Genomic DNA, 12,602 nt, shown 5'->3' with positions numbered 1-12,602 from the left:
ACAAAGATATGTTAAGAGACCAGCAGCGTCAAGGGATTCATCATTGATTTATTAAAAAACCCTCAAATGTTGAACAGCCTTCCAGAGGACCATGTGAATAAAAAAGCCACGTTGAGACAGCACTCAGATATTGATCCACAATAAAACATGATTTCAAACCAGACTCTTTTCAGTTCAGCCTGCAGTAATTGCAAATCAAAAGAAACATGGTTTTGAAAATTGGAAAAAAATAAAATATGATAAATAATAATTAAAAAACATGAAACAACTTAGTAACTTTTCTGGGTTTCTGCATATACAGTATATATACTGTATATATATATATATATATATATATATATATATATATATATATATATATATATATATACAGAAACCCAGATATGGGTGTAGATATACAGTATATATAGATCAGTATATATATGTACTGATCAGCCATCACCCTGTTCTTCAATGGTCAGGACCCCCACAGGAATTATTTGGGTGGTGGATCATTCTCAGCACTGCAGTTACACTGACGTGGTGGTGGTGTGTTAGTGTGTGTTGTGCTGGTATGAGTGGATCAGACACAGCAGCGCTGCTGTAGTTTTTAAATACCGTGTCCACTTACTGTCCACTCTATTAGACACTCCTACCTCGTTGGTCCACCTTGTAGATGTAAAGTCAGAGACGATTGCTCATCTATTGCTGCTGTTTAAGTTGGTCATCTTCTAGACCTTCATCAGTGGTCACAGATGGACTACCTCTGTGTGGGTTTCCTCCAGGAGCTCTGGTTTCCTCCTACAGTCCAAAGACGTGCAAGTGAGGTGAATTGGCGATACAAAATTGTCCATGACTGTGTTTGACATTTAACTTGTGATGAATCTTGTGTGTAAAACATGTGTAAAACATGACGTTAAAATCCTAATAAATAAATAATAATAAAAGTGTCTCTGAGACTCTGGTTTTGGTAAACTACATCAATAAAGACTAATGGCTTTTTGGTTCCTGTAGCTGCCATGGCCCTTCTTCAGTTTTGAGTTTTTCCATGCTGTCTTGTTTATATGCTGAGCATTTGTGTTGTGACCCAAGTGATCTCTTCTTTCTTCTTTACTCTCTGCCCTTATTTAATGTGTTTTCTTGGTGATTGTATTTTGTGAAGTGCACTGTTGCTGCTCCACTAAAACGGTTACCTATTTTTTCTGTTCTGGGTTTAATATCTATTAATATCTATTATCTCAGTGTGGAAACACCTGGTGCCTCTCTGTAACAAAGTTCTCACCACCCCCATGACAATGCCCTGCACATTTTTTCTTATTCTAACACACCTATTTCAACCCTAATGAGGTTTATTAATTATGTATAGCTGAATCAGGTCTCCTGAGAGCTGGGAGAACACTAAAAACTCCTGACAACATTCTGTCCTTAAAGCATTGTCACACAGAAAAGCATTTTAACAAAAATGTAAATATAAAATAACAAAATAGTAATCTGTTGATGCATGCTCAATAATCCAGGTACACAAATCCACAAAGTTGAATCAGTTCATCTGGACACAAGTTTGTTGTAGAGAAACGTTTCGTCACTCAATCCGAATGACTTCTTTAGTCTCATAAGAAGAACAAAATAGTAAGTTTTTTTTATTTAATGTCTGTGCACACCTCTCCAACTCACCACAATAAACAATCAACCGCACAAGAAGTGTCTTCCAGATTTATTCTATAATTCATGACAAAAAACCACAGACGTCTTGTTAACCCAAAATCATCAGATTGGAGATTAATATCCAGTGGTAGCTCACTGGTAAAGGTACTGGACTGGGGATCAGAAGGTCTCTGGTTAAAGTCCCTTCACCATTAAGTTGCAGCTGTTAGGCTCTTGAGCAAGGCCCTTAACCTAAAACATAAAAAAATGTTTTACATTATATTTAGGGTGGCTCAGTGGGTAGCACTGTCACCTCACAGCAAGAAGGTCCTGGGTTCGATCCCCAGGCGGGGCGGTCCGCGTCCTTTCTGTGCAGAGTTTGCATGTTCTCCCCTTGTCTGCGTGGGTTTCCTCCGGGAGCTCCAGTTTCCACTTACAGTCCAAAAACATGCAGTCAAGTTAATTGCCCTATAGGAGAATTGGTGTGTGTATGTGTCTGCCCTGCGATGGACTGGTGCCCCATCCAGGGTGTTACTGTGTGCCTTGCGCCCATCGAAAAGCTGGGATAGGCTCCAGCACCCGCCGCGACCCTGATTGTATAAGCGGTTAAGACAATGAGTGAGAGAAACATTGTATTCAGTAACAAGCTGCTTTGGATAAAATTGCCTCCTAGCATCAGCTTTAATGTTCTAAGTAGTCTTTATACAAGATTTTGAAAGCTTTCTGTGAGAATGTGTGCCCATTTAGTCAAAGCACATATATGGGGTCAGTCATTGATGCCTAGTTTGGCAATCATCAATTTAATTCATCCCAAAGGTGTTCAGTGGAAATGAGGTCAGGGCTGTTCAGGCCACTGAAGCTTTATACACATAAAAACATAGCTTGTTTTTGCGCAAAAATTTAAACTCAACAGTTTAAAAACACTTGGAAGGAACGTGTTTGCCAGCCAGTCTTGGGGTGTTTTTTACATTTACACAGCTGTTGTTTTTTCAATAAATAATTCCAACATACAAGAAAATTTAGAAAGTTGTTGTGCCAAAGTGTGCATTGTAAATGAGCAGTTGCTGTGCGTGTACAATGCACATTGTAAACTGGGAGTGTAAAAAGTTCTACACCTACGTTTATCTTGGTGGCATGGCATCCTAATTCCTTATTATATTATATCTGATTATAACAGATCACACCACACACTTATCAATAGAAATAAATAATTAGGTCTAGTTTGACTGCAGGTGGCACGGTGGCTCGGTGGGTAGCACTGTCGCCTCACAGCAAGAAGGTCCTGGGTTCGATCCCCAGGCAGGGTGGGCTGGGTCCTTTCTGTGTGGAGTTAGCATGTTGTCTGCGTGGGTTTCCTGGAGCTTTATAAACCCTTGGTATGGGCACAGTGGGGACTGCCTTAACTAACTATTAGGAGAAATGTCCACATACTTTCGTATTTTCATTTATATTCACATATTTGTTCCAAAATCGTTCCAAACAAAGCGTAATTAAAGCTAAATCTGGGCACCATGATTTAAGCCACATTTCCCGTCACAATCTTTGGGGATCTAGTTTTCGTCTATGTCCAATAGATTAAGTGGTTCTTCTATTTTTATGTGGAAAAGGTTTTGTGCGTACCTTGCGATGGACGAACAGCTGATTCTGTCAGTGTTGCCGGATAGACACCGGGTTCACCCCAGCCCTGATCAGGATGAAGCGGTTATAGTGGCATTTGGTGACACTCCGTGCGTGCGTGAGTGCGCGTTCACGACCAGAGCTCCTTTCACGTCACACGGAGACGCCGGTGATGACGAAGGAGCGCACCTTATTTTACTCCTCGCCCCATTAGCACCGCGCCTCTGTACCACCAGGATGCTTCTAATATCCACCGTGCTGGTGCTGATGCTGCTGGATGCAACGATCTGAGCGGCAGAGGAAAACAGGAAATATTTAAACTGCTTAAAGATTTTCTGGAAAACAATCTTTCAAGTCAGTAACAGATTAGAGAGGCTCATCATATAAACTACATTTTATATGGGTTTCGCCCATAAATAGGAAAGGATTTGCAACTGTTGAACATTTGGAAGTGAGTGCGCGTCTTTTACTCACTTATGTCCCGCAAATCGTCGGAGCATGACTACACCCTGCGCAGCATGACCAACCTGATGGGCGAGAGGAGGAAAAAAGCAAAAGCAGGTAGAGGAGGAGATGAAACCGGAGAGCGGACTCTCATCGCGGCTCCGTCCAGCTCCAGCCTCACGAGCCTGACCGCTCCCTCCGCCGCCTCTCCGCACGCCTCCACTGGGGACCTGGAGCGCGCCGCCCGCAAGAACTTCCAGCGGGATGGAGCTCCGGCCTTCGTGCGCGTCCTGGCGCTGCTGTCCGGGCTCGGAGGCTTTTTGGCCGGTTATGATGCCGGGGTGATATCCGGTGCCATGCTGCTGCTCAAGCGGGAGCAGAACATCACGGTAGCCTGGCATGAGCTGCTGGTGTCGGGCGCACTGGCCGCGGCGGCTCTCTCGGCTCTGGCAGGCGCGTTTCTAAACGGACTGTTCGGGCGGAGACCTTGTGTGCTGCTCGCCAGCTTCGCCTTCTTCATCGGTGGCATCGTGATGGCATCTGCTCCCAATAAGGAGGCTGTCCTGGTCGGCCGACTCGTTGTCGGGATCGGAATTGGTAAGACACGATAAAAATTGTTTGGCCATACAAATGAAGCGAATACAAATGAACTTGTCTTGAAGTGGTTTTTTTTACATTTATGCAACTGTTGGTAATTGCACATACTGTACAAGAAAAAGTTGTTGTGACAAAGTGTACATTGTAAATATGTAGTTGCTGTGCATGTACAATCAATGTACATTATAAACTGGTAGTGTAAAAAGTTCTACATTCATCTTGGTGGCATGGCATCCTAATTCCTAATAGGTCTACTGCGGGTGGCACGGTGGCTCGGTGGGTAGCACTGTCGCCTCACAGCAAGAAGGTCCTGGGTTCAGTCCCCAGGCAGGGCGGTCTGGGTCCTTTCTATGTGGAGTTTGCATGTTCTCCCCGTGTCTGCATGGGTTTCCTCCGGGAGCTCCGGTTTCCTCCGACAGTCCATAAACATGCAGTCAGGTTAATTGGAGACACTGAATTGCCCTATAGGTGAATGGGTGTGTGTATGTGTGTATGTGTGTCTGCCCTGCGATGGACTGGCGCACCGTCCAGGGTGTTACTGTGTGCCTTGCGCCCATTGAAAAGCTGGGATAGGCAGTACCGACACACACACACACACACACACACACACCCTAATTGGATAAGCGGTTAAGAAAATGAGTGAGTGAGGTCTAGTTGGACTGCATCAATTACATTACATACAATATATGGAACAGTTGTTGCCTCCTTCCTGTAAAGAAATCCAAAACTGTTATGCTGCAAAAGTTTTTTATAGCTGGTAATAAGCAATTTATGTTTGTAATGGTTTGTAATGGTTGTAGTCAAACTAGCCTTAGTTATATTGAAAAACAGAAGGCACAAGCTGCATGTAAACATAATTTAAGGTGCTATACATGTATATTTGACCCAGCTTATTTTCAGACAACCCTGGATTCGATCCCCAGGTGGAGCGGTCCAGGTCCTTTCTGTGCAGAGTTTGCATGTTCTCCCCGTGTCTGTGTGGGTTTCCTCCGGGAGCTCCGGTTTCCTCCCACAGTCCAAAAACATGCAGTCAGGTTAATTGGAGACACTGAATTGCCCTATAGGTGAATGTGTGTATGTGTCTACCCTGCAATGGACTGGTGTCCCGTCCAGGGTGTTACTGTGTGCCTTGTGCCCATTGAAAAGAAAGTGAGTGAGTGAGTGAGTGAGTGAGTGAGTGAGGTCTAGTTGAACTGCACCCATTACATGAAGTATGTGGAACAGTGGTCACCTCCTTTCTGTGGAAAACACCCAAACTGTCATCTTATGCTGCACAATTTTTTTAAGCTGGTAATAAGCAATTCATGTACTTTGTAATGGTTGTAGTCAAACTAGCCTTATTTATATTGGAAAACAAAAGGCACATGCTGCATTTAAGCATAATTAAAAGTCATATATGTGTATATTTGACACAGATTATTTTCAGACAACCCTGGGTTCGATCCCCAGGTCCTTTCTGTGTGGAGTTTGCATGTTTTCCCCGTGTCTGTGTGGGTTTCCTCCAGGAGCTCCGGTTTCCTCCCACAGTCCAAAAACATGCTGCCGGGTTAACTGGAGATAAAAAATTGTCCAGGACTGATTTTGACATTAATCCTGTAAACTAATAAATCTTGTGTAATAAATAACTACCGTTAAAATCCTAATAAATAAATAAATGTTTCAGATCTTCCAACTAATTTTAATATAAGATTGCAAAATACAGATGAAGATTTATTTAAAATTTTACTCAGTAGTTGCCCCCCTGAACCTAATAACTGGTTGTTCCATCCTTGGCAGTTAAATAACTGCAATTAAACTGTTTTTATGCCAGTAAGGAGGAATTCTGGCCCTGAATTGTTTTAATTTGGCTACCCTGGAAGGTTTTAGAGCATGACCCTTCCGTTAAATAAAATTTAAGTCTCTTTTAAGCCATTCAGAGGTGGACTTGCTCGTGCTGCTGCATAATCTTACTGTGCTTAAGCTGCAACAAGATATGGTTTCATCAAGTTGTCCAGGTCCTGCAAAAGCAAATTAGCCCCAAATCATCACACTACTATCAACATGTTTGATAGTTGATATGATGTTCTCTTTTGACTAAATGGGCTCAGATTGGTTGTTTTAGCTGAAAAGATCACATAGAAGCCGCACAATTTTAATACAACCTCATGGTCATGTGTTCAAATACTTTTCGCCATATAGTATATGTTGGATTGGCTACACTAAATATACACTAGTGGTTGAATTATTATGCGATTGCGTGACAGCTTTTTATGAACTGCTGCCATAAAGAAGGTGTATTCCCACCTTGTGCCAAGTGTTTCCAAGTAGGATCCACCACAACCCTGATCAAGAAGAAGCAATTCTTAAAATGAAGAAATGAATTATTCTTCTTCTTTTAGCTGCTCACATCAAGGGCCGCAACATATTATATATACACCAATCAGCCATAACATTAAAACCACCTCCTTGTTTCTACACTCACTGTCCATTTTATCAGCTCCACTTACCATATAGAAGCACTTTGTAGTTCTACAATTACAGCAGTGCTGCTGGAGTTTTTAAACACCTCACTGTCACTGCTGGACTGAAAATTTCGATTTCCAAAGACATGCAGGAGGTGGATTGTTTAATCTAGGTGTAGTGAGTAAATTATGCCCTACACAAACTTGACACCTTGTCCCTGCTGTCTTCCTGCCTTGTATCCAGTGTTTCTGTGGCACCAGACCCAACTTGGACCTAATCAGGATTAGTTTATTTATATTAAATTTAAATAATGAATGTTTTTGCTCTAAAATGATGGTTTTCTTTTACCGAGTGGAAAGAAAAACAAAATCAGCAGGTTCATTTAGAAATGCATTGATTGTTCATGCACGTCTGTAACGTCTGTGCTTGTGATAATGAGAATCTTTATTGATTAAATGACATCAAAGGTGGTTGGAGGCGCTGATCTATAAACTTCTGCTCAGGGCTATCACTTTGAAACTGAATAGACAAAAGAATATGGACACCCTCTTAATAGAGAGTTTCATTCTTTCACTTAGACCCCATTGCTTACAGATTTACAACATCAGTTATATAAAAGAAATAAACAAATAAAAAATCTATGCTTCTAATAGCTGGTGTAGCCCTACTACTGCTAAGAACCTGGGTTTGAATGTTGGCTGGTTGGGTGTCTGCACGACATGAGTGTCCGAGGGGTAGTGGCCAAAACAGCCTAGCCATTGTGAGGTGCACTTATCAGGGCGCTCTTAGTGCTGGTCCCAGGCCTGGATAAAAATAGGAGGGTGCGTCAGGATTAGCATCTAGTGTAAAAACTGTGCCAAGTCTGATATGCCGACCAGATCTGCTGTGTCAACCGCTATACATACAGGAGCAGCCAAATAATAATATGCTAATAACAGTATTTTAATGGAATGTCAAGCAGAGTAATGTTTGGTTGTCTAATTTCTTTTGGCAATATGGTGTTAATTAACTTGTGCATTGAAAAATATGCACAATTTAAAAAATAAATTTATTTTTAAAAGGGTTTGAAGAACCTGGGTTTAAAGCTTACATCTGGTCACTGTCTGTAAGGAGTTTGGTATGTTCTTTCTGTAAGTTTCCTCACACCTTTCAAAAATATGCCAGCATGCCGCTCAGGTGACGCAGTGGTAGAACACGGTAGCACACCAGAGTTGGGATTTCAAATAGTCAAGTCAAGTCAAATTAATTTATATAGCGCATTTTACAATAGTAAACATACATTGTCTTAAAGCAACTTTACAAAATCCAGGACCAACAGATACAAAAACCATTGTTGAGCAAGCCGAGGGCGACAGCGGCAAGGAAAAACTCCCTTAAAATTACAGGAAGAAACCTTGAGAGGAACCAGACTCGGCAGGGCCCATCCTTCTTGGGTAGCCTGGAGGATCATTTAAATAAATAGGATTTACACAAATCATACCAACACAGAATTAAAATGAACTAAAAGTTATAACTAGCAATAAATAAATAAATAATAATAGAGTTATTATTCAGTCCAGTCTGCAATAAAGTCTGTAGTGAGTTCTTGACATTCTTGGTGCAAACACGCCAGGTGTCTGTCACATCCGGCAGGAGCAGCATTGTTGGCATGGCAGTCTCGACTTCATTTCTTAACCTCGGGCGAGTAAACAGGTTTCCATCAGAACACCCTCGGGGTAAAACAACAGAAACTGTAGTTAAAATTGTAAAATCCAAGTTGAGTAAAATATCAGTTTTACAGAGAGTTTTAGACTCCGGCAGCCCTAATTATTACAGCATAACTAAAAGGGAAAACGAGCAGGTAACAAGATCATGAAGGCTTTCACAGGACATCAGCGCCCACCTTCCCCACCATCATAAAACCTGAATGATCGGACAAGAGAGGCAGAACTACAGCAACCCAACATCCCTGATCACCACAAGTTTCTATGACCAAGAACCCAGAAGCTCTGCGCCTTTGTCTATACTAATCAAAAGCGTATCGAATACATCGTATCAAATACATATATGAAAACATCGTATCGAATCTCAGCTCTGCCATCCGACTGGGCTGGGCGGCCACATGAACAACGATTGGCTGTTGTTCAGGGATGGGAAAGCCGAACTGCATATGAACTCGCCTTGTGCAGGTAAAAGAAGGCAGTCGGTACTGATCACGTGTCGGAGGGTGTGTCAGTTGCGAAGCTCCTCAGTCAATCAGTGAGGGTTGTATCAGTAGAGGTGAAGTGTAACGCAATCAGGGTGATTGGATAGTTTTACTAGATTAGAGAGGAAAATTGGGGGAAAAATCTTTGAAAAAGGGGGAAAAAATATGCCAGCATGTAAATTTGCTACCTTACCGCTAAACTTGAAAGTGGATAAATGGTTAAATGAGTGAAAGCATGGTGCCCTATGATGGATTGCCGCCCTATTCAGGATGAGTATGTGTATTGTGCCCGGTGTTTCTGACTTAAGTTCTGAAGCCATGAATAAAGGATGAAACGTTTGCCAGAAATTAATGAGTGAATATATTATTTATTAAAAAGAGAAAAGTTTAATGGTTTCATGTACAGATTTACTTTATATACAGCAGTAGAACAGAGCACATGTGTGGTTTGGTTTGGTCTGTGTGTTAATTGCTCGTTAATAAGGACTGAGTAAATCGCTAATTGCGCATGGCATCATGGGTGTTAATGATATTTCATGCCTTGACTTTTCACGTATAATCCAGTCCTATTTTTAACTTCTCTAATCAGGCACAAATCCTGAGAAGGGCTGGATATAAAAAGTGCAGGTTTATGCCTCTGCATTCTGCGTTTATGTTGCATCTGGCATTAGCATTTAATAAACCTAAGATGTAGCTTATCATTCATACTGCACATGGTGGCACCTAACTGCACTCTAAATGATGTATAAGGTTTAAACGATGCCACGAATCTTTAAAAAAAAAATGGTCAAACATAGAGCCAGAGAAGCACCTATTTAAAAAATGCAAATGTTAAACAATGATACAAATTAATAATAACATACACCGATCAGCCATAACATTATGACCACCTCCTTGTTTCTACACACACTGTTCATTTTTTCAGCTCCACTTACCATATAGAAGCACTTTGTAGTTCTACAATTACTGACTGTAGTCCATCTGTTTCTCTACATACTTTGTTTGCCCCCTTTAATGCTGTTCTTCAATGGTCAGGCCACAGGACCACCACAGAGCAGGTATTATTTAGGTGGTGGATCATTCTCAGCACTGCAGTGACACTGACATGGTGGTGGTGTGTTAGTGTGTGTTGTGCTGGTATGAGTGGATAAGACACAGCAATGCTGATGGAGTTTTTAAACACCTCACTGTCACTGCTGGACTAAAATATCCAGCCAACAGTGTCCTGTGACCACTGATGAAGGTCTAGAAGATGACCAACACGAACAGCAGCAATAGATGAGCAATCACCTCTGACTTCACATCTACAAGGCAGACAAACCAGGTAGGAGTGTCTAATAGGGTGGACAGTGAGTGGACACAGTATTTAAAAACTCCATCAGCGTTGCTGTGTCTGATCCACTCATACCAGCACAACACACACTAACACACCACCACCATGTCAGTGTCACTGCAGTGCTGAGAATGATCCACCACCTAAATAATACCTGCTCTGTGGGGTCCTGACCATTGAAGAACAGGGTGAAAGCAGGCTAAACAAGTATGAAATGGACAGCGAGTGTAGAAACAAGGAGGTGGTTTTAATGTTATGCCTGTTTGGTGTATACAGTATGTACTTTTAAATAAAGACATGGTTTTGGGGCCAGTAAACACTTTAAATGTGAATGATGTGGCAAATGATGTGGTTTTTGATGCCTAAAATTTTATTTTGTATATATTAGCAATGAACAAAAAGGACAAAAGAAGAAGCACTCAAGTGGCGCAGCCCAATTGTGCTGAGATCTCAAGGTCTCAAGTTTGAATCTCAGTCGGCCAGGCATCTACACATACACAATTGGCTGTGTGTCTGTAGAAAAATGGTCAATGGCTGAAACAGTGTTCTTCATTTCTAGGGCAATTATGATATCTGCTGACTGCACAGGCGCCTGCACAAAGGGCGGCTTATCCCAGATGGCAGTGCATGGCTCCCTGCATGCAGTACTACAGTTTGTGAGACCCTGTCACTAGCAGGTGAAAAGAAGTGGCATCAGCCCTCCTCGTTTAGAGTTAGGAGGTGGCGGCAGCAACAGGAAATAAATAAGCTTAAGTTAGGTTGGATGGGTGAACTGGGTGAAGTGGGTGAAAAAGGGGGAAAATAAGCATGGATGTCTAGAAGGCAGCATATGTTGCTTTGAAAGATATAGATTTAATGGCAATAATGCAGGTGTGTATGAGCACTAGCACTCTCCCATACCCTGAAAAACCCTGGTTTTTGGACTTTACACTGCTAATAAGCTGGATGGTACTATTCTTTTGGCCTGGAGAACGTGTTAAGGTTAGACCATCTTGTCTGATCCCACTGTAGCACAAACTGCTGAAAAAGTTAACAGTGGGTATGATATGATAGGAAGGTGTCAGAACACACAGTGCATCGCAGCTTGCTGAGTTCCCATGCTGACCCTTATCCACCGCCGAAAGCACCAACGATTGGTACATGAGCATTAGAACTGGACCATGGAGCAATGCAAGTGGTGATCTGGTCTGATATTTCATGTTTTATTTTACATGTGGACAGAGCACTGTGATAAGAAGGAAAGAGGCATTGTGTTGCTTTGGGCAAGGTGCTGCTGGAAAACCTGGGACCCTGGCAAAAATGTGGATGTTATGTTGACCATCCACCTATCTAAACACTGTTGGAGATGGTATGAGGAACATGGCAAAGCGATCAAGGTGTTGACTTGGCCTCCAAATTCCCCAGATCTTTATTTCATCTAGCATATGTGGGTGTGATGGACATAAAAGTCTCAACCATGAAGGTCTCAACTCACAATTGACAAAATTTGGTGCCAGATACAACAGGACTTTCAGAGGTCTTGTGGAGTCCATGCCTTAGCAGGTCAGAGATCTGTTAGTCAGGTGGCTTTAATGTTGTTAGGGGTTGCCGGCAGATCATGATCCGCATTATTGATTTGGCACAGTTTTTACGCTGGATGCCCTTCCTGACACAACCCTCCCTATTTATCTGGGCTTGGGACCGGCACTATAATGCCCTGGTTTACATGCAAACTCCACACAGAAAGGACCTGGACCGTCCCACCTGGGGATCAAACCCAGGACCTTCTTGCTGTGAGGCGACAGTGCTACCCACTTAGCCACCGTGCCGTGTAATGATTTCCCATAAGCTTACAGAAATAAGCTCATGATTTATCAACAAATTAAGATCCATCATGTTTTAAACTTGATAAACTGTCTCTCATATACGCTAATGATTTGTCCTTTTCCGACGGCACAGCCGACTGTGCGCTGGCACTTAATTGTCATGTTGATAAGTACTTCCAATTAGGCAGATATTTATGAAGCTTTTGTAATTAATTATTTTGCCCACATATTTCACCATTCCATCTCAATTAACATATTGGCTCTCATTTAAAATGACTTAGCATTTTCTGTTTACCAAAAGGTCAACTCTTGTTTGTCAAGAAAATAAATGTCATACCTTCCTGTCTACTTTCATCACCAGTTTTGGCCCAATTATTCCTGAGCTGCCCTTTGTGGCAGCACGCCAGTGGGCAGGTTTCTAGCAAACCACTGGCACTTAAGCTATGAGAACGAATGACCTTTAGCTATTGTCATGGTTTAGCAAAAAGATATTCACATCAAAGCACAGCCAGATCTTTAGAGTTAGAAGACTTTATTTAATTTCACACTTGAGTCC

At 42.0% G+C, this 12,602-nt stretch overlaps 1 protein-coding gene across 1 annotated transcript in view; it reads left to right on the top strand.

Moving 5' to 3' along the window:
• The first annotated feature begins 3,716 nt into the window (after positions 1 to 3,716).
• LOC134324972 (proton myo-inositol cotransporter-like) overlaps positions 3,717 to 12,602 on the top strand; it is a 112,537-nt gene continuing 103,651 nt past the window's right edge. The window contains exon 1 of the mRNA XM_063006943.1: positions 3,717 to 4,281. Coding sequence (XP_062863013.1) covers positions 3,717 to 4,281 — 565 coding nt within the window. The remainder of the gene's footprint in view (positions 4,282 to 12,602) is intronic.

The sequence above is a fragment of the Trichomycterus rosablanca genome, chromosome 1 (genome assembly GCF_030014385.1).
Source record: "Trichomycterus rosablanca isolate fTriRos1 chromosome 1, fTriRos1.hap1, whole genome shotgun sequence".
NCBI classification, from domain to species: domain Eukaryota; kingdom Metazoa; phylum Chordata; class Actinopteri; order Siluriformes; family Trichomycteridae; genus Trichomycterus; species Trichomycterus rosablanca.
This window is presented reverse-complemented; position numbering and strand designations above follow the sequence as displayed.